This window comes from Aptenodytes patagonicus, chromosome Z (assembly GCF_965638725.1).
Source record: "Aptenodytes patagonicus chromosome Z, bAptPat1.pri.cur, whole genome shotgun sequence".
Lineage (NCBI taxonomy): Eukaryota > Metazoa > Chordata > Aves > Sphenisciformes > Spheniscidae > Aptenodytes > Aptenodytes patagonicus.
In genome coordinates this window covers 4468946-4492131 of record NC_134982.1, presented here as the reverse complement: position 1 = coordinate 4492131, position 23186 = coordinate 4468946, and the positions used below count along the sequence as shown (strand labels likewise).

At 41.6% G+C, this 23186-nt stretch overlaps 1 protein-coding gene across 1 annotated transcript; it reads left to right on the top strand.

Annotated features, from left to right (window-relative positions):
* Positions 1-1216: 1216 nt before the first annotated feature.
* Positions 1217-22266, top strand: LOC143172920 (elongation factor 2-like). Its single transcript, XM_076362806.1, is given in 19 exon segments — positions 1217-1251; positions 5427-5521; positions 6367-6581; positions 7269-7380; positions 7382-7451; positions 7908-8119; positions 9388-9569; positions 10552-10657; positions 11138-11251; positions 12381-12519; positions 14644-14839; positions 15084-15342; positions 15853-15960; positions 16410-16763; positions 17174-17356; positions 18692-18824; positions 21084-21195; positions 21660-21806; positions 22235-22266. Coding segments are annotated over 17 exon segments (2610 nt in total). The 5' UTR covers positions 1217-1251; positions 5427-5506; the 3' UTR covers positions 21760-21806; positions 22235-22266.
* Positions 22267-23186: the final 920 nt, after the last annotated feature.

Sequence of the window (23186 nt, the reverse complement as noted above, 5' to 3'; positions counted from 1 at the left end):
ACCATTCATTCTGTATGGCTGATACGGCCATTTATTCCATCCATAGTGCTTTATATGTAATAATACGCTTGCCTAATAGTTTGATTTGATAGTCTGCTTTTCTGATCTTCAATTCTTAGGAAGTACTACTGCATAAATTTCCCTTTAGTTTGATCCCAGAAGTTGGTGCTTTCAGAGAAGACATTCATGCATTCACTCTGCGCTTGACAATTTAATTACCTAATATTTCTAAAAGGCATTTTCGGGTGAAAGTCTGTATTAAAAATGTGAAGTGCTGTTATTACTTTAGTGTCTTTCATGACAGCAAGTTATTTTTAAAGGGACGCGATGTCATCTTCGCATTTCAACAGGGAACCGATCAGTCATTTAACCTCTTTTTAAAAGTAACTAATAAGGGGTTATGGCACCGAGCCCGACTACCTCTTCAAAGCAAGCAGTCAAACCTGCCGCTCTGCCACTAAACATCCTGAGAGGGAAAACCTACCGGGGCGGTCCTCGCAGCAGCAGCAGCAGAGCAGTAAAACACCACGGCCGCCTTGGCATCCCTCCCCGCAGGTCTCTCGCCGAGGCGAAGGGACGGGGCTCCACCTAACGTTTCCCCGAGAGCTGACAGAGCCTGAAGGAGTGACGGAGAACTAGCGTGATGGCCGGAGTCGGGACCCTCTTCCATCTCCACACAGCACGCAGTAACCCGGAGCTCACAGCCACGGGGCTATCACGGGAGAATTAACGGGCCCAGGAACACCACGAGCCCCTGGGGTGGCGGGGGTGCCCGCCCCCAGCCTGCCGCCGCCTCCCCGCGCGGCTCCAGGGGCTCCCGTCCCCTGCCGGTATCCCGGGAGCCGCCGACCCTCTGAGGGACGCGGGAGACCCTCGGGGGGCCGGGCGATGGCTACGGGTCATGGCGGCGTTAGGGACCCGGGCTACCGTTCGGAAAGAACTCCGGGGAGGAGCGGCCGGGAGGCTCCCAGCGGGAGCGGGCAGCTCGCCTCCGGGGAAGGGTCGCAGCGGGAGCAGGCGGCGGCCAAGCGGGGCAGGGACACCCCCCCCCGGCCCCGCCGCCGTGAGGGGAGGCCGTCCGCCCCTCAGCACACCACGGGCGTCCGCCAAGCTGAGGAGGGCTCGGCGGGGAGAGCGGGGGGGGGGGATGCTCGAGCCCGGTAACAGCTGATCTCGGCTCGTTCCCGCCTCCCGCAGCCCTGCTGAGGCGGCGGCGGCGGCAGGTGGAATCCGGAGCCATACGCTGCGATGGTGAGTGCTCCCGCGGGGAGGAGGCCAGGCCAGGCGCGGTGCCGACCGGGGGGCGGCCAAGCCACCGACCTACAGCGGTGCTCTGAAGCAGCCGGGCTCTGTCCGCGCCTTAACAGAGGGCAGTTGCCGGGGACGGGGGGCGCGGCGGCCATCTTTCTCGCCGCGCCTGTCACAGCGCTGCCTGTCAGGCGCAGCGGGCTGGGAAAGGGGTGGCGGGTCGGGACAGCCCAGCTGGCCCTCGCCAGGGCGTGATACTTTTCAGGAGTTTCTCCTTATTCTCTCTCAGCCCTGGGGGCTGGCCGAGGAGGGGGGGGGAAGGTGGTTCCCGCCCTCCCGGTGCTGACAGGACTCTGGGGAGGCGGCAGCGCCTTGTAGCGCTGAGGCGGTCCTGGCCGCGTTCCTTTCTGCCCGGCTGTGCAACTCGGGCACCGCCGAGCTTATTTGTTTGTTTTTATCCACCCCCACCCCGCTCTTTTATTAGAAGGGTGCCAGGTGCACGGATAGGGAGGGTGCCGCTGCTTCTCTTTCTCCTCTATTTGCAGGTATGGGGAGTGCGCCTTGTCAGCGTAGGTCACAGATTTGAACGTTTCTGTACGTTTCTGTATTCAAGTGTAAGCTTTAGGGTTAAATCCTGATCATCAGTGTTTATAAGGATAGCAGATAAAAGCATTGCTTCCAATGAGGCTTGGAAAAGGCTGTGCATATGTGTGAATATATGCATTATACAGTGCTGCACTGCACTAATCTTGAGGAAGGATGGTCTGACCTGAATCAGATCAGCAGCATTTCCTCAGGGAAATCAAGCTGTTGAAAACACTGTAGGGTGGGTTGTGTTGTTTTCGTTTGGTTTGGTTTTAATTTATTTTTCCCCTTAGCAAGCCTCCCCATTATTTTAAATCACTGCAGTTCTGGTAATGCATTTCATCTGTTTTGAGTCTCTCTTTATTCTAGTGAATCAGAATTTACCAGCCTGTTTCTGTGATAAACAGATGCTTGTACATCTTTGCATTTCTTGATGATTAATGGTATTGGAACCCTTTCCTTTCCTTTTTTTTTTTTTTATTCTTGTAATCTTTTATTGTATAAGTATTATTGTTTACTGAAATGGACATTCTAGTTACCTATGTCGGCTTCAATAAGTGTTTTCATTTTTCTTTGTTTTTAGAATACGTATTTCTGAATTGAAGCTATGTAATGGTTCGTTACAATAAGAATTTGAACATCTTTAAGAGAAAGAGCTGTCCTGCAGAAGAGGAGGGCAGTCTACTCTGGAGGCATTACTGATAGCCAGGGATAAGCAACACTGCAGTATGGGCTACCCAAATGATGTAATGCAGTAGTTAAAAGGAGCCAGGTTGTTGTCTGGCTGTAGGGGCCATGAAACTTGAGGGTTTGGCAAAAGTGATGTTCTGTTTGTAGTAAAGCGATGATGTTTCTCCCTTCTACCAATACTGCTTTCATCTCCTTCATTTTTTTACTTGCTGTTGCACACGGAAGACCTTAACCCCTCTGCAGCAAGCATTTCATAGCAAGATAACTTTGATCCGGTTGCTGTCTATCACAACAGGACAGAAACTCTGTAACAGCTCTTTAATGAAAAACATTTAAAATTAGAATTACAATTAATTTTTAATCTGGCTTTGTATTTTCAGTTGTATTTATGACCAAAAAAAATTGTGATGCCAGTGCGCCTCTCTGTTATAGAACAGCACATATGGTAAACTCTGTTTTGGCATTTGTGTAAATGAAGTGGTAAATAAAATGTTTGGAAGTGGATAGCATTTATTAATACATAATCCTGAAGTTCCTGGCAGAAGGCCTGGTAAGGTATTAATATTAATGCTTGAATTGAGCTCTTTATCTTCTCTAATATACTATATTTTATTAACAAGCTAGTTAGCAGAAACTTAAGAATGGTTTACCCAGTTATATTAACAAGAACAGCTGCTATGATATAACAAAGTGAATTAAAAGTCAGCTAGCAGTGTTAAGCTCTAAAAAATATTCACGTAGGCCAAGGGATGAACCAAACAATGATAAAGGAGTGCCACTTCCCTAATCTTGGCTCTCAGTATTAACTTCCTACAGGCTGAAAGCTTCGTGCCCAGGTGTATTACATTGTTGTAGTCCTGGCAAAAAGTACTAACGCAGTAATACCTAAGACACCAGACCTTCAGTTTCTGGGAAGGGATGCAGCCTTGTACTTGAGCAAAAGGATGGAAAGTTTGAAATAAAAATTTGTTCATGTTGTTGGCATTGGCTTGCCATGAGACTTGTCAGCAGAAGCTTTGAGGTCAGTTACGGAGGCCTGCCTCTTCACCTCCTTGACTGTGATGACTTCTTTTGAGGTCTAACATTGTAGAGCTTTGGGTCCCACAGTCGTCTAATCCCTTAAACTCGGTTGTAGATTCCCCTTGTCTTCGCCTCACCCCCCACCTTCTACCCCAGTACTGCCTGTTTCTCATTGTGCTTCTTGGCTCTCCTTTCCTTTGCCGTGACTTAGTGATTCTTTTCCATCTCAAACCCAACTTGCTCCAGCTCTGCCACAAAGTGATAGTAATATATTAATGACTTCTTGAAACACCAAGCAACTAAACCCATAAAACTAACATTTTACATCCACGTCTTGTATAAAGGTCACTCCGTGTATCTGGTTTCATTCTACCTTTGTTAACAGTGGGACATAATTATCCCAGCTGGAGAGTAAGGCTCCATTGTTTTTAGGCACAAATCAAGGTTTTTACAACTCCAATACCATCCTTTCTCAGATTATATGAACAGCTTCAACAGTATGTAGGAGAACATCCAGTCCTGTCGGAGGAACATGGGCATGACGTTTACATTTAGAATTAACATAAATGGACATGCGTAGGAGGCCTGTGTGCTTAAAATACGAGGAAGAAATAAACTGTTACGGTCATCTCAGCTCCTTGCCCCAAAAGAAAACTACAATGTAGCCTGTGTATATAAATGTATTGGAAACTTGAAGACAATGGAAAAAATACAGGTTTCAGTTCAAAATGTGATATCTGTGCTAGTTAAATATTTATCAGAAGTAAATTTCACTTGTTCCATTAAGAAAGCATATAATTAGCAAATACAAAGAGCACGTAGGTATACTTCTCAACACATTAGTACTTACTTGCATTATGAAATAAGTGTATATAGCACAGCTCTAGCACTATACTTAATTCTCGGTAAAAGTACTGATTTTTTTTTTTTTAGCACAGCACAATTTAAAAATGGGGAAAATGATAAAAGTAGAAAAGAAAAGTAGTGGTGCTGTTTTCTGTAAATGGAAAGGAAAGAGAAGAAAGAAATATTTCAAGGTCTCAGAAGAAGTATGTAAATTTTGCTGTGAGTGAGACCTTGGATGCCAGGACACCCTAGAACGTTCTAGAAAAGAAATATCATTGGTTTTTATTAAACTGAAGAATAACCTAACAGAACAAATTCAGAAATAAAGTGCCTTCATTCGAGGTGGATCACTGACAAAACCGAAGGATACTCTAAAAATTTTCTTGTCTGTACTAAATTTTTTTTAGCAGAAAAAATAGGGGGTGGGTTGGTTGTTTTCTCCATTGCAGACTTTGAGGTAGGAAAGAAACTATAAATGTAGGGGAGAGTGGGGAAATAATACATTTTGGGGGGAAGAGGCCAGGCTGCTGCTTAGTTTGGATATTTCTCATCTCTCAAAAGAATTTGGCTCTTTTAATTAAAAGTATTCCTTTTTTTAATAAGAACCATTTTCTTGAGAAAATGTAAAATGAAAGAGTTGAACTGAAGATCCAAAGTTAGTATGAGAATGTGCCTGTTTTGTCTCCTACATCTAATTATATTTTGAGCTGGGCTGGGTTGGGTTTTTTTTAATTAAAATCTTAGCCCTGCAAGAAGACAGGTTCCCTGTGTTCAGATGGACTCAGTAAGACCCAGACTGTGTTCGAAACCTTTGTTGGTGTAGCAATAGAAATGCATGTTTCATTATTTCTGTGCCATTTGCAACTCATCAACAGATGAACACAGGAACCTATTTAAGTGTTTCTTACGGTGTATTTTTCTTCACTTGAGTAACTAGTGTAAACGACTGACCTGGTATCTGATTTCTGTGTGTGTTTGTTTAATACTCCCCATCATTTTTTCCTCCCAATTCTGTCTTTTTCCACGTCCCTATGAAGCACTTCATGCATTAAAGGGATTTGCAAGAATAACTACCTTAACTGCACTCCTGTGACCTACAGGTGGCTCTCATTACAGAATGAGACAGGCCGAGGTTAGTAAGATCTCATCTTTCTTTGCTAAGTTGTCATGTGTTTAATAGATAATTACCAGGGCTTCTGAGGGTCAAGATTTTTCTTCCGCAAATTGAAGGAGGGGAATTGTTCTTAGCAAGAGAGAGAAGAATTATGGAAATAAGAAAAATTTCTTTCTGGGTTATCATTTGTGTGAGGGGCTCTAAAAATTTTGCACTTGGCTAATAAGTCTTTAAAGAGGTTTTTGCTAGAGCTGGACCACCAGTTTCTAGAGCTGGTATATTGGCTACAAAAGGCAAAGACCCAACCTCTTCTCAAAACCAGGAAGAGTGGCTCACCTGAAAAGCCCTGGGAGATGAGGACCAGGTGTGGGAAGAAGACGTGGCAAAGCGAGGGGCAGTGGTGGGAGGAGAGGAGAAGGATGTGTGCAGAAGCTCTGATGAGAGCTGCAGCTTGCCCTTGTGTGTACTAACCCTCCCGTAACGTTCGGCGGGGATGAGCTCTTCTGTCTCCACAGCTGGATTCTTCATTTTTGTGGCAGTTGACATTTTGTGATACGAGATCTAAGTTGTATTTTAAGTTATGCCTCCGCTCTTTGTACTTATGAAAACATAAGTAATCTGTTTAATTATATTAATAATATAATTATTAATTAGTACTTATATTATTAATATAATATTATAATATTATAATTATATAATAATTATATACTGTAATACTAAGCTTAAAAGTATGAAGAGCTTCATTTCTTCTTTAGATTGCGAATTTAATAAGAAGCAGCAAAAGTTTAAAATTTCACGGAGACATTTGTATACTTTAAAAGGAAGCAATAGCTGGTTTGCTTTTTTTTTCCTCCCCCACCCAGGTGAATTTCACAGTAGACCAGATCCAAGCAATCATGGACAAGAAGTCCAATATTAGGAATATGTCTGTGATTGCTCGTGTTGATCATGGCAAGTCAACCTTGACAGACTCCTTGGTGTGTAAAGCGGGCATCATTGCTTCAGCCAGAGCAGGAGAAACGCGATTCACAGACACACGGCAAGATGAGCAAGAAAGATGTATCACAATCAAGTCTACGTAAGAATCTGTTTGTATCTTTTTTCCTTTCTTTCTTTCTTTTTAGTCTGAAGACCAAAAAATGGTCTGCTCAAAGCCTTGCATCTTGTCAGATCTTTTTTAAGTTGACATGTGAATCAAGCTGTGCGTTACAGAACAGAAGTTCACAGTCTTCAGAGTGCAATCTGGGCAATATTGGAGTAGAGCTTTTAAGTGATATGTAGCGACCATTCTTACCTGGTTCTCACTATGGAGAAAGATGGTTTCAGAAAGATTCTTAGTAGTAACCTTCGTTTTTATTGGATTGCTTACAGACTAATACCCTGTTCCTCCGAGCCACTGTGGTGGGCTGTGTCTTGTTATTATTACCTCTGTCTTTGATGTCTGCAACTGCAAAGTTAACAAGTTGTAAAGTGATTTGAAGCATGACTCTACAAGTGTCTGACAGTGATATTATGCTGTGACTACTATCTTGAGGTGTTGATGTTGAATAAGAATAAAAATTAATTACACCCAAAGCAGAATTTTAGATCCTAAGAACTTTAGAAATTGAAATATTGAAGTCGTCTTGTGGTTTTTCCTTTAAGTACATCGAGAAATATTGGCACTGTAATAGAGCAGGTATAGTTGCCTGACCAATGCAAATTTTAAAATCAGCAAATTATGAAACGTTATTAAATTATTAAAATGAATTGTCTTCTCTTACAGGGCAATTTCTATGTATTATGAACTCTCAGACAACGACTTGGCCTTCATCAAACAGTGTAGGGATGGTTCAGGTTTTCTTATTAACTTAATTGACTCCCCTGGACATGTTGATTTTCTCCTCTGAAATTACAGCAGCTCTCCATGTCAGTGATGGTGCCCTTGTTGTGGTTGACTGTGTTTCAGGTAAGCATGCTCTTCTAATTATACGGACCTCAGTGTATTTTATTTTCTTCCTCTTGAGAAAAAAAAAAAAATCATGAGTGATGGAAGAAGCTTCTTTCTCTGAAAGTTTAACTTCTAATGGTATGAATTCTGATTTGCAGTCTTAGCCCATGGCCTTTTCTGTATCTTAGAGGATTATATCCACTTTGTATCCGGCTTGTGGGTTGAATGTAGAGTAACTGAGGAAATTGAGTCAATCTTTCGGTGAAATCCTAGGGAGTGGAGTTGCCTGTCATTCTTCTCCTACTTCAGTTAGAAAATGGAGCAATACATGCAACCGAGTAATGGCGGTTTCAGGGAGCACCGAGACTACCACCAAATTCCCAGTTTGAATTTCCCAGTCACCACTGTACAAAGTAGATTAGAGATCTTGCCCATATATATAATGCATGTTTTAATTGTGCTTATATTTTTAAGGGGTTTGTGTACAGACAGAGACTGTTCTGCAGCAGGCTATGGTAGAACGTATCAGACCAGTACTGATGATGAACAAAATGGATCGTGCTTTGCTGGAATTGCAGCTGGAGCCTGAGGAACTTTACCAGACATTTCAGCGTATTGAGGAAAATGTTAATGTCATAATTTCCACCTACGGAGAGGGTGAAATTGGACCAATGGGTAATATTATGGTAGAGAAAACTTTAAAACTCTGCTGTGGTTGAAACCCTATTTTGGAGAATACCAGCCTTGATATGAAACAATTGCATACGTTTATGGCAGTTCAGATCTCTGGACAACCTAAAGGAGCCGTTCTTCAGTCCCCTTCCACCCCTACTGTTTCATACTTTTTCTTTTGGGGATATTATTTCAGACCAACCAACTGGGGAGCGAAAGCAACTAGGAGAGAGGAGAGAATTCACAAAGCAGATCATCCTCTAGTGATACTTTCTCACTAACAAAATGTGTAACCTCAAGCCAGTTGCTCAGTGTCATTCAAACATCAAATGTCAGGCATTTGCCTGGGGCAAACTGCTGAAGGGAAACTGTGGTTTGAAATTGAAGGCAAAGGACCAGAAGCCAGAAGATTAGCTTTCTGTGCCTGACTTTGCTGCTTATGTCACTTACACAACAAGAAACATGGCCTTTCTGCTATGCCTGACTGATAAGACATTTAATTTGCTCTTTTCTGATCTGGAGATGTAGGTCTCTGTTATTCTACCAGTAATTATATCATAATATGCTGGATATCTCTGGAAGGATGGTTTGAAACTAGAAAGACAAATAGCATTTCCTATGTTGCAGCTGAGAATTGTAAAATAAAAAAACAAAGTCAACGGCAAGTCTTCTCTGGTGGTCCAGCTGTTAGAGTAAGGAATTGCTAGAATCAGGCTGCTTCAGATACTATTTTTTCCACCAAATAGCTACAAGACAGACCTCACCAGATTTTTCAGACCTGGTTTCCTTTGTTTAAATGTGATCATCCCGTACTAGTTTGTTTTATGGCTAAAATTGACTGCAGCTTAATCTAGTTGCTGGAACAAAGGACTCTCAGCTAGGATTGTATCCTGATTCTTATATTCCATGAATCTCAGCCGTTCTTAAGTCAAACCAGTTTTATCTGTGTGGCAGGAACGAGCCACCTATATTTTCATTTCCAGAGAAAGTTCACTAACAATTCAGTTAATATTCTTTACAAAGTCATAATCATCCAAATCCTACTTAGCGCTTTACAAATATATTTCTGAAGTTTTTATTTTAGCCTTTGTTATAAATATTTCCACTGTGTGGGACAAAGTAAGGTTCTTTCTTCAAAGTAATATTCGATAGACCCATTTTAGGGGAAATATTTCCTTGTTCTATGTTTCAGAAAATACTTGGCATCTGTTATTGAAAGCAATTCATACATTTCAAATCGGTGTTTTGTGAAATGCATTTGCTTTTTTTCCCACTTTTAAAGATTGATCCGGTTATCGGTACTGTTGGGTTTGGCTCTGGTCTGCATGGCTGGGCATTTACTCTGAAACAGTTTGCTGAGATGTATGTAACCAAATTTGCTGCCAAAGGTGAAAAAGCACAACTCCCCCCAGTTGAGCATTCAAAGAAAGTGGAAGATACGATGAAAAAACTCTGGGCTGATAAGTAAGTAACACAGTACGCATGGAATGAATGTAGATACATGCTTAGATACCACAGTGACACTCTAAGGATATCAGTGGTGCATACCAGTGCATGTGAAGTTTGTGCTTCTGTAAAACTAAGCTTTCATAGGCAGCTTAGAAAGCTAGTTAGAGACATGAGTTTGTAACTCTTCCAACAAAAATATTTATGTATCTGAGAAAAGCAGTTGCTTGTAATGCAGATATGCTGTATGTGCCTTCTCTGGTGAGTTCTGATAACCTGCTCCATAAGAGCAGAGAGAGAAGATTCACTGTCAGAACTTCAGAACATAAATGCTTTTATTGAACTGCGTCGATAAAATTAATACACAGCACAAGATTATGGACCAAATCCAGTCTTTTGATACCAATGAGTATTTCTGTGACTTTAATGAACCTTAAATTGTATCTCATAAACGATGGAGCTAATTTCCTATTAGACGTGTACACAACTTGCTGTTAATTGAATGCCTTACATGTGTGGGAAAGCTCGATATATTTGCTTGTTTTCTGATGCCTTATAATAAATTAACCTACCTTGACTCATTTAGCTCATAGGGTACTCCAAGATTTGTCTTGTATGGTATTTAAATGATTTTAGCAAGGCTTCAAAAGGCAGTTATAGATTAACAGGGTGGAGTAAGAGAATTCTTGGCAACAGGTTTGCTTACAGTGCCTGCTTCCCTGTAAAAGCCTAAAAATGCACGTTGAAGTCAGTGTTTTTAAGAGTAGTAAAAAACCTCAAAAACCTAAACAAACAAAAAGCCATCCTCTGCCTCCCCAAACATCTAATGGTTATTGCTACATTCAAATAAGGATTAGCCTCTCTTCTGCTATTTTAATCTCTGCTTAAAAGTGAAACTTTACAAAGTTCTCTTTTAAAAATAACTAAGCAGAAATTTGCAGGAAAAGTGGATACTCCTCAAGTTCAAAGTGGATGAGTAAAAATAAACATCACCTTTTAGATATTTTGATCCAGCAACTGGAAAATTCAGCAAATCAGCCACTAGCCCAGATGGAAAGAAGTTGCCAAGGACATTTTGCCAGCTAGTTCTGGATCCTATCTTTAGGGTAAAGCAGTATTTTGTCTTGATTTGATTGCAAGGGCGTAAGGGGAGACTTTTTTTAGTTTAGCAGGTTAGCTCTTAGGAAAGCCATACCTCTTACAAAGTAGGTCCATACTTTCTGTAGACACTAGAAAAGTTCTGCAGTATAGGAACAATGTGCAAAAGGTGGGACAGAAGTAGAAGGCAGCAAATCTGAATGGTCTGTTCACTGAAATAACATATTCTGCATATTGTTAGATTAAAACTTTGTGTCTCGTGCGTGTGAACTTCTTCTGATAGGAATTTGGAATTTCCTTTGGAATTAGAGACATTTGATATAATTTGTGAATCTTGAGCTGTATGATCCTTGCAAACAGTTTCTCAAACAAAAGCCCAGAACAGAGAAGCCAGAGGGGTTCCAGACGTACAACATGTTTAAGATAAATGGTAAGCAAAACCTGTCTCTGTTATATTACTTACTCCGGTCGCTATAAGCTTGTTTCAGATCTTTGATGCCATTATGAATTTTAAGAAGGAAGAGGCAGCCAAACTGATAGAGAAACTTGATATCAAGCTAGACATTGAAGATCGAGATAAAGAGGGAAAACCCCTTCTTAAGGTAACTTGGCCTTTCCACTTTATTAGAATTGTCAGCGTGGTAGCATCTCTTACCCTTGAGCTGTGTAATGAGAACAGTCTTTTAGGTCTTTCTAAAATCCGCAGAAACTTACCTTAATTGTCTTTTTATAATCTGCACAGTGGTTAATTTGTGCATCAGGAATGTCATGATTTGAAATAAGGTGCTTGGTAATGTAATGCACTGAATTTTCTAGAGAGATAACAGGACTTAAGTGTGTTGCAGCATACAAAAGACATACCTGTTTTGATTTAAGAAAAGGAAGAAAACTTTTATTTCATACATGGAAAAAACCACCAATACTGCCTCCCTCCCTCTTCTCAAGGTGTAAATGCAATGCTAATACAAAGTGTCTGTTGCTGCACATGTATGTTGTGGCTGTGTAATCAGAAGCATGGTTTCTGGTTGGCTCTCACAAGTTCCAATATGTTCAAGAACACTGCTGAATTCCGGTCTACCTTCTGAAGAGTAGTGTCTGAAAGCACATGATCACTTTCTATGCAGCACTGAATGTTAAGAGCGGAGACTTTTAAGAAACTGTCCAGTTCCTGTGCTAACTCGTGTTCTCCTCAGGTATGTTAAAACCCACATGAAAAGGGGACCCAGGGGATACATGTGGAAACTTCTTGAAATAATCACTGGAGAAGGGAAATCCAACCACATCAGTGTGGCAAATGGCCAGAGATTTAATAAAACATTTGGTTTTATTTTTATCTTCCATATATGGAAGATACAGCCATAAAATATGACTATTCATGGACCTTTTTCTTTCTACTACTGTGATCTGTTGTCAGCAGAGGAGAAGGGCATTGTGTTTTATTTCAGGAGCTTAATATAATCCAAGAATCCTAACCTTTCTGTTGAAATATAAGTCGCTAGCCCAAGGTTAACATACAGTTATGTTCAAATCGCTTGTTCCAGGTAAGTATTTTACTCCTAGCCTTTAACAAGATTTAAGTAGTCATAGGGAAATTTTAAATGGCTGTCATGACTTTTTACATTGCATCCCGAGGTGTAGCCTTCTACATGCTATCCAAAAGGCTTATTTGGGGGTTGATTATTATGTTTGTTGAAACAAGTTTTAATTACAATGTGAATTTTGGGTCCCTAGGCCGTGATGCGCCGCTGGCTGCCTGCTGGAGATGCCTTGCTTCAGATCATCACTATTCACGTACCTTCCCCTGTAACAGCACAAAAATACTGCTGTGAACTTCTTTATGAGGGGCCACCTGATGATGAAGCTGCTATGGGTAGAAAAAAAATTTCCCAGCTTACCAGGGGCTGTCAAAAATACAGCACCCCTAGTGCACAGATGAGTAAAACTGCCTCAAACGGATTTGGATTAAGTTTCTGTGTTATAATGATAATTACTAATTTGGGACTCTGTTGAGCAGGATATTACAAAAAGTAAGAAAGCAAAGGAAAAGCCTTGGGGTACCACACATAAAACTTGCTTTATGTCCTTATATGCTGGATGCTGATGTGTGTGAAACCACATTGTATTTATTTTAGATTCAGAGAATGTGCAGTTGAGATGAGCAGGAATATGGTATGTACCAGCCTTTGGATATCCTGCAAGAGATGGATGGAGCAGCAAGTTCATTACCCTCGTTCTCTCTGCAGCTTTGATTGTGGTCTCCTAGTGAATCCTGTGATTTCTGCTCAGTCACAGTCAGAATCATAACAAGATAATTTACTTTCAAACACTTCTGACGTGTCCCCTGGTAGCTGACATGTTGTTACTGTTCTCTGATTCAGTCTCAACCGTAAAGGTGGAGGACGAAAATCTGGTAAAAAACGGAACCATCTCCCAGTTGTCTGAAGGTGTGGCTGAGATCATGGCTAGATAAAGAGCAAATAGCTGAATCTGAATATGATGCAGGGCTGTTGGTCTGACATTGATAGGAAGGAGTTAAGTTTTGAAGAATTCTTGCACATGGGTCGGGGCAGTCCCAAGCACAAATACAGGCTGGGCAGAGAATGGATTGAGAGCAGCCCTGAGGAGAAAGACTTGGGGGTGTTGGTTGATGAGAAGCTCAACATGACCCAGCAATGTGCACTTGCAGCCCAGAAAGCCAACCATATCCTGGGCTGCATCAAAAGAAACGTGGCCAGCAGGTCGAGGGAGGTGATTCTGCCCCTCTACTCCACTCTGGTGAGACCCCACCTGGAGTACTGCATCCAGCTCTGGGACCCCCAGCATAAGAAGGACACAGACCTGTTGGAGCGGGTCCAGAGGAGGCCACAAAAATGATCATAGGGCTGGAGCACCTCTGCTCTGAGGACAGGCTGAGAGAGTTGGGGTTGTTCAGCCTGGAGAAGAGAAGGCTCCAGGGAGACCTTATAGCAGCCTTCCAGTACCTGAAGGAGGCCTACAAGAAAGCTGGAGAGGGACTTTTTACAAGGGCATGTAGTGATAGGACAAGGGGTAATGGCTTTAAACTGAAAGAGGGTAGATCTAGATTAGATATAAGGAAGAAATTCTTCACTATGAGGGTGGTCAGGCACTGGAACAGGTTGCCCAGAGAAGTTGTGGCTGCCCCATCCCTGGAAGTGTTCGAGGCCAGGTTGGACGGGGCTTTGAGCAACCTGGTCTAGTGGAAGGTGTCCCTGCCCATGGCAGCAGGGTTGGAACTAGATGATCTTTAAGGTCCCTTCCAACCCAAACCATTCTATGATTCTATGGATATAATCATCTGTAATATGATCATCAACTCGAGTATTTTCAAGAGGATCTGCATTTTTTGGATTTCTGTAGATTTGTCACTTCCCTCAGAAATCCACAAATGTTGAAATAAATAAATCGTATTTGAAGTAATTTTCAAGTCCAGTATTAGCAGAAGAGAAGCTTATCTGTGATGGCACATGTGTTTAATCCTCTAATAAACTGTTAACTCTTTCTCGCAAAACCGGAACAGGACTTCTGGTTAGAGGTCCTGCTTTTGACCATATATCACTGAGGATGCAAACTTCTAGCGCTGTATTTTGTCTTCTGGATTCTAATGGATTACAGGGGATCTTTAAATCCCCCTATTCAAAACTTTTCCTGGGACTAGATCATATTAGCAGAGATTTAGTGGTATCACGGAACCTGCTACCAGAAGAGGGAAGCTTGGGCAAACAGGGAATAAGTACTAACAGAGGTCTCAGTAGTGAAAGAAACAACAGTGGTGATGATTTGTTACCTTAGCAAAGAATCTTTGATAGCTACCATAGCTATAATTCATCTGTCCGCACACATTTGTCCTTTACTAACTGAAAAAGAGAGGAGCTGTTAATAAGGTTCACTGAATTTTGGGAATCATATGTGTATAGTTCTAAGTTTTGAAGTCTCACAGAAAATGTGTCTGATGCAGATACATATTTTATTGCAGGTGTCAAAAACTGTGATCCCAAAGGCCCTCTGATGATGTGTATTTCTAAAATGGTCCCCACATCTGAGAAGGGGCATTTCTATGCCTTTGGGCGAGTCTTCTCTGGTATTGTTTCTACTGGACAGAAAGTTTGAATCATGGGACCAAACTTCACACCCGGCAAGAAAGAAGATCTTTACCTAAAACCCATTCAAAGGTAGATGGAAATAGTATATTTCTTTTGAATAGCAATGCTTGCTTTTAGTTTTAGGAATCCTAACGAAATGAGGATTATATTTCTTTATAAGAGTCTTCTTTTCCTGTTTAATAAAATCAGTAATCCAGAGGGATTGTAGGCAAATAATAGGCAATTTTCCTTTGAGTGAAAAAGCTTAGCTTTTTGGAAATACTGGGAATAAAACAAGTATTCAAGGATTGTTGCTCATCCTCTGTCTTTGTAGAACCATTTTGATGATGGGTCATTACGTTGAGCCCATTGAGGATGTACCTTGTGGCAAGACTGTTGGTCTAGTTGGTGTTGACCATTTTTTGGCGAAGATGGGTACCATTACCACCTTTGAACATGCCCACAACATGAGAGTGATGAAATTTAGTGTTAGTCCAGTTGTATGTGTTGCTGTTGAAGCAAAAAACCCTGCTGATCTACCAAAACTAGTCGAAGGTCTAAAGCGTCTGGCCAAGTCTGATCCTATGGTTCAGGTAAGTGTTAGCTGTAAGTTTTAGCTTTAGAGCTACTGGTTTGCAGTGCAATAGCCAAAGCATTCGACTTTATTCACAGAGAGCTCTTTATGTGATCTAACGGCATGGCTGCAGGCTCCAAACAGTTTTCAGTTGTGATTGTATGAGCTAACACAAGATAAATAGGGTTAAGTTCAGTCAGCATTTGAATAGGAAGATCCTGAGGAAAAACACAAACTCTGCAGCAATTAGCGTTGGGGTTTTGAGCAGTGCTTTTCCTTACACTTTTTTTAATGCTGAAATACCTCGGTAGGACAGGAACTATGTTTAATGTGAGAGTACCCAGTTTTGTCAGTGAGGAGATTCGTTCTGGAGCACTCCTGGAAACAATACAGAGATGATAATTTGCTAAATTTTTGAATACTTGGGGTTAAGCAGTTTTGGGATCTGACATTTTTCTGATTTAGTCTGTGTGTGTTTCTGTTAATACTAATACTTAAAATGTTTAATCCCTACTATTTCCTTTTCTAGTGTATTATTGAAGAGTCTGGTGAACACATCATTGCTGGAGCAGGGGAGCTGGATCTAGAAATTTGCCTTAAAGATCTGGAGGAAGATCATGCTTGTATTCCAGTTACGGTATTCAAGAATTTTGTGGACTGCAGTGTACGGAATATGACTAAATATTAACCTTTGAAAATATCATTTTAATCTGCTGTTATTGGTTTCCTTAGAGCAACTTCCTTAAAGCAATTTGAAACTTTTTAGGAGACCAACCGATTAAGTAATAAAAGGAATTCTTTATTAGTTCATTGAAAGAGCTTAGAATTAAAACAGAGATGTGAAGAAAATCCAGTGAACAGGAAAACTAACTTGCACGATGATGGTAACCATAGATGTGCTACTGAAAATATTGTTTCTCTTGATGAAAGAGAAATGGGTGGAGCATGCCTGGGTGACTGAATGAACCTGGCATTAACACACTGCCTTAGGAGGAGAAGCTGCAGTTTATTGAATGGCATTTGATTGGTATGTGGAAACGATAAGCTTTGTACTTGGGGAATTTTTGTCTTTCATCTACTTGACAGAAATCAGACCCAGTTGTATCTTACCGTGAGACAGTTGGTGAAGAGTCAAGCCAGGTGTGCTTATCCAAATCTCCCAACAAACACAGCAGGTTGTATACGAAGGCTCGGCCCTTTCCGGATGGCCTGGCAGAGGACGTAGACAAAGGGGAAGTCAGTTCCTGTCAAGAACTGAAACAGTGTGCGCGTTACCTGGCCGAGAAATACAAGTGGGATGTGTCTGAGGCTCGTAAGATTTGGTGCTTTGGACGTGATGGTACCGGTCCAAATATCTTATTTGACATCATGAAAGGTGTCCAGTTTCTAAATGAAATCAAAGACAGTGTTGTTGCGGGTTTCCAGTGGGCTACGAAAGAGGTAAGTGTAGTTCTGAATGTTGTATCTTGGGTACTGAAATGTATCTGAGCTCTATTCACGTGAAATCTTCAGAAACTGTCAATAACTGGTAAGAACAGGGTAGCGGGCTAGTTGGAATTTGTCCCCACTGAAGAACATATGTCACTCAACCTGTGTAACGAACGCATTGTTGTCTGTGGGTGTTTTAATGTTTGTTCCAAGTGTGAGTTCTCAAATGCTAGAGGAGCACTTGAGTCCTTCCTAGAAGGACTTTGCTGTGTGTATAGTGTACACTGCCTTGGTCCGAATAGAACTGTTCAGCATCAGCATGAGTGACTTAAATCAGGCCAGAATCCTGCGAAGTGAAGGTTCATATCTTAGAAACTCCTGAGTAGTATCACACCTTTGTTTTTCCCTTTTTAATACTGCAGGGTGTCTTGTGTGAGGAGAACGTGAGAGGTGTTCTTTTTGATATCCATGATGTCGCTCTGCACGCTGACGCTATTTACCGCGGTGGTGGGCAAATCATTCCTATTGCAAGGAGGGTTCTGTATGCCTCTATTCTTACGGCACAACCCAGGCTTATGGAGCCCATCTATCTGGTAGAAATACAGGTATGCAACAGGGTATTATATTTGAGATCATGGAATCATTTAGGTTGGAAAAGACCCTTAAGATCGAGTCCAACCGTTAACCTGACACTGCCAACAACAGAGATCCAACAGATCTATAATCGTGTTTCCACATTCTCTTCCAAGAAACCATGATAGGTCTGTTCTGTCCTTTAGATCAGTGATGCAAAGGCTTTCTTTGAGGACAGGTTTTTCATTCCAAAGTTAGAAAAAGGTTAAAGGGAAACGGCAAAATGTAGGTGGGGAGGTGAATCATGCTGTTCTTTATGAATTGCCAGTATTTTGGGGGACGTTACAGTTTGGGTTTTTTCTTTTTCCCCTCCTTTCTTTCTGTCACTGTAAACATTCGGGAGAACAAACAATGGGTATCCTAAATAACCAGAAAGAGCAGCGAGGATTTTTTTTTTTTTAATAAGCTTTTTTTGAGCTGTTTAAACATTAAATTCTGTCCTTTGAATAACTGGATTTTCTTGGTAAATTAAATTCTTCCATGGAAGAGCCTGGAAAATATATTCCATGCTAAAAGTATTTATTTATCTCAAGTACAGCTATTCACATACCAATTTGTCTTAACTGTCTCAAAAGCAATTGGAAGATTTAAAACCTGCTTTAAAAATTAATTCCAGACTACGGTACTGGGTGGTGGGCTGGAAATCTACCAGCTCAGTTGCTTAAAAAATAGCCATAAGGGCTGAAGAAGATGAGTGCAAGTAAGGACAAAACAGCAAAATGGAGAATTTTTTCACCTCGATGACTTGCAAGACCTATCGTGACAAAGCAGGGGAGTTTTGCAGCCTGTTTCTAAGCAGGTATGTTTCTAAGCAAATGTGGGGGTTTTTTAAGTACAGGTTTTATCAGAGTGCTTGTCAGCCATGTTATAAGTTCTAAGATAAGGTACGGTGAGATCCTGTTTGTATGAAATTTGCATCCTGTAGTAAATGCATTTATTACAAAGCACTAGAGGACTCTGCTTTCTTGTGCCCAGAGATTGCTGTAGGTAATTCACTGAGCATATGCACTTTTACCTCACTTTGTGTACGTAAACTACAACGTGGTACAGTCAGCATATACAGTAATTGGAAACTTGACAGTCACGTGAGGCAGAGAAGGCAGGCAAAGCTTCTGGAAGATGTCTTGGAAATGAGGGTGAAGCCACTTGTTACACGAGAAATTTTTCTGAGTGAGTGAGGAGTCATCATGAGAAAAATGTCAAGAGAACTGTGTAGGGGGATTGTCTAATGCTGCCTGGCTGTGTTTTAATAACTGGTGATCTCCTCCTTTTATGTAACTTGATAGAATTTATCTTTTTTTTTACAGTGCCCAGAACAAGTGGTTGGTGGGATCTATGGTGTACTGAACAGGAAAAGGGGACACGTTTTTGGAGAATCCCAAGTGGCAGGAACTCCAGTGTTTGTGGTCAAGGCGTATCTACCTGTAAATGAGTCATTTGGTAAGATGATGTTTCTTTTGTTACCCGCATGCAATTAAAGACAGACCTCTGCAGGATCAGAGACACTTAAGAATTCTCATTTTATTAGCTCCAAGCTTCTTCGTCTTGTCCCTTTGCATCTTCAGTTCAGAACAAATAGTTTACTCCTTTTTTCCAAGTGCTAAGAAGATGTGGCAGCTTCTGCACATTAAGACACTTCAGCGTATACCAGATTCGGTTCCCATCATTTTAAATCAAGGCCTTCGTCTGAAGCAAGCCTGGAAGAAACAGAATTGGTCTTCAGCAGCAGCAGGCTAGAAAATTTGGTACCAATTTGAATCTTTAAAAGAAGGACAGAGTGCCAGCCTGAGTAGCTTAAATGGCATTACACCCTCTTGCCAATCTTAAGACTACCTTTAAAATAATAATCTGATCCTTCTTATGCTGCCCCTGAAACTTCAGCTGTTCAGTGTGGTACAGAGCCCTTCCTTGGGTATCGTGGTTTCTTTGTGTCCCCCATCTCCTTCCTCCCCATTTAAAAATGCACTTCAAGAGTATCCTGTGACATCCTGACAGAAAGTTTACCAGTCTCATGGGGCGCGTTTGGAACTCCTCGCATGGTACAACTGTAAGAAATGTCATGTTTTATTTCGGAGGGAGGCTTCTTTGCCAAAGTACATTAGTGTGGTAACTGCTAAAATAATCAGTGATGAAATAAGAGATGCTTAACTTTTAAAGTCTAAACTGGCAATTTAACTTCTTAAAAGAACAATCTACATGTGTTTGTGTGGCTTGGTTTTTCCCTTCTCCAAGTTTCCATAGAGCTTAAAACAATTTCATAAAGAGACCCATTTTCCAAACATGTCAAAAGAAAAAGAAGTGTAAGCTTAGACTTGGTAGGATGTGTATTACGCTGGGCTCTGTCTCAACTTACATGGCACGTTAACGTCCATACTCTGCAAAACTGCCTCTCTGGTTCCTTGCCAAAGCTGCCGTTGAATCTTGCTAAAACAGTGATCTAAAGATGTGGGGAAATACCAGTATTCCTATAAACTAGTGGTTAGAAGCGGTTCTACTGTAGCAAAGTCTCAGTTCACAGGCGGCGGCTCTTTATGGGACTGAATACTTGGGAGAAGGGGATGACACTGCTGTGAAGATGAGGAAATGGCAAAGGAAACACCTATATATCTTCAGTTAAATGTAAAGTTCTTGTACTGTTAGACTAAATGTCGAGTTAGCCCAGCACCTTGTTCATGACTGTGACTGAAAGCGAGCGCTTAGGGAAGAGAAAGAACAAGGTAAGCTGGTGTAAAACTTCCCCAGTAGCTTTTCTAAAAACCACTTTTAGGGGCTTCCTGGGACAGAAGGGGTTTCTAGATCAATTCAGTAACCCTCGACGGATTTCTTTATGATGAAGTTACTCGGTCTCCCCCTCAGTGTAAAACGTCGGCATCCACAGCACCAGCAAGGACTTCCACCGATCTAGACGTGTGAAGACCTACCTCCTTTTGTGTCTCTTGAACCCGGCTCCCGCTAGCTTCAACGGACACTTCCTTTGTATCAAAATGAGCATGAGCTCATTCTCGTCTTTATCCACTGTGTCCATGTCACTTAATTTTTAGCCCTCTATATCCTTCCTACTACATTGCTGCTCTTTCCATGCTGAAGAGTCCTAACTTGCTACACGTGTTTCTTTGCGTGGAAGCCAGTTCAGAGGTTTGGTCATCGGCATTCCCCTTCTCTGAGCCTTTTCTGCAGTAACTGCTTTTATAATAAAGGAACCGCAACTGCACAACTTTATTATAAAGGTGCAGGCTTTCACTGGACATAACGTTTTGTTTTCTGTTCCTTTCCTAACAGGTAGTAGCACCTGATTTCTCATTTTGACTGCTGCTAAACACTGAACTAACACTTCTGTACTACTTACCATAATCCTAAGATCTCAAACTGAGTGGTAGTGATGGGTTTAGGTCCCAAGACATACAAAACATCATTTTCCTCATATACTTTTCTATCTAAACAGAATTTTGTTTGCCTTTTTATTGCCAATTTACTTGGTCACATGAGATCTTTCTGCAGTTCTTTGGAGTTGGCCTCATTTCTACCCGCTTGAAAGAATTACCCGCAAAGTAGCGGTTTCCTAACAGTACTGTACCCCTGTTCTGGAAGAGTGTTTTTAGTGTTTTGTCTATGCAGAAATTCACAATAAACCAGTTTTATTTTTTTTCCTGTAGCTGGCTCATTCCTTTTTTAATTTTTTTTTTTTTTCCTTCCCACTAGGTTTTACCGCTGACTTGAGAGCCAACACTGGTGGCCAGGCTTTTCCGCAGTGTGTCTTTGATCACTGGCAGATTTTGCCTGAAGATCCATATGATGCAAATTCTCGTCCTTGGTAAGTTGTGGCTGAAACACGTAAACGCAAAGGCTTGAAGGGAGGGTATTCCACCTCTGGATAACTTCCTAGATAAGTTATAAACACTGCTTCATGAACAACTGTTTCATGTTGTGTGATGCACTGCCCAGTTATGTCCCGATACTGTTCCCTCATAAAACCAGTAAGGAAAGGGAAAGTTTTTAGAGTGTCGCATTGAAAATATATATATATATATATAGACACACACACACACACACTGTTAACATGTTGTGATGATGGCATGATCACCTACTAAAAGAAAAAAAAAAAAAGAAAGAAAAATGATGTGCTAGTTTGACTTACGGGATTGTTGTTGCCTGTATCTTGTCTGGGGTCACTGATGCCTGTGTCAAAAATACACATTTAAAATAAAAAATCAGTTGCCTAGGACTTTAATGGCGTTCTTTACAGTTTGCCTAATCTGCAATTGTCTTTCAACCTAGGAAGCAGCTCCCTTCGTTGTCGCTCTTGCAGAAATTCTTGTTGAACCATCAGGCTTTGTCCTCTCAGCCAGAAGATGCATTCTTTCATTTCCAAACTTGAGTCCTCGGCGCTCTTGAAGACTGAGAGTGAAAGGCTTGCAGTTACAGGTAAGCTTTCTAGCATCCAGCACCTAGATTTAAAGGCAGATACAGAAAATCCCCACTAATGTTGGAAATGCCTGAGTTCTTGCTGCTGGACAGGTGCAGAACCTCCTGGGGCTGGTGCTGTATTGTTGGGCAGCAAAGTCCTGCCTACATGGCTCACGATTGTTTCAGGCAGCTTTATCTGACCTGGAAGTTTGACAGCCAGAAGCCAGCTCTGGCTAATAGTCTTCCGGTGTATAGGTATAGTCTTTCTGTAACTAGTATTTTAGCAGCTAGCTCGCTCCCAGAAAATGGAGACAAAGATGTAGCAAATGGATGGGTGGGGAAAAAAAGGGCTGGTTCTTGCAGCGTGGCTTTCATTGGACGCTGATTATCTGCGCAGTAGAGGAACTTTGTATTAGTCTCTCATGAGCTTTACTTTCCTTCCACAGTTGGTTTGAAGGTATCTGATATAGTCCGCTCAGAGCAATAACCAGCTACTTCCATAGCGGAAACAAAGAGGTAAGAAGTCATCTAACCTTTTCTTCAAGATTTTTCTCTTGTTGGAAGTTCTTGGATAGACATTCTGATGCATTTTAGAACTTGTTGAAGGAAAAATAACCCAAAACCTCATCTAGCTACAAGGGACGGGTTTGCTTAGAGCAGGGCTAGAGTGGTCCGGGCCTCAATTAAGTTGCAACCCCGAGTCCCCTCTCCACCCACCACCGCTTAAGTGAATTCTTTTGTTGTCTCACGGAAGAAGGCGTATCAAATGGGTGACATGACTGCACTGCAGTACTCCACCCCCTTGATACGCATCATCCACAAAGTCAATTAAAGGATTTAGGCATTACACAAGCCTAGTAATTACCTACTGTGTGTACACCAGCATTGCAGGAAAACTACATTCTTCACCGGAACACTTGCCTCCCACCACAGCCTGCGACAATCTAGCTCTCTCCTTAAACGGGTAAGGTGCAAATGCCTGAAGTTTGCATTTGACACTGCTGTCCTGGGTCTAGAAGGTTTAAAGCCAAATGCAGCTGCAAAACTCCTGCCCAAAACAGCTGGAGAACACAGCTGTACCTCAGCCCTGATAAGTAACTGCTAACAGGGCACAATAATTAACAAAATTCCAGCTGTATTTTATAATACCACGAATGGTTTAGAGCACATGCCCCAAAAATGGCACTCACCCTTACTTAACTTTTCTGACATATATGCGAGATGTTTCTAGCCCTTCTGCCAGTTCAGCAATTGCCCGAATCGCACTTCAGTTTGGCATTAAGAGTACAAACAGCACCTTCAGCAACAGATACCAGTTTTAAACACTTTATTTGGAATGACTCTGGAACCTCTCTCCACACTCTATTTATAGTTCAAGTCACTGTGCAACTGTGATGC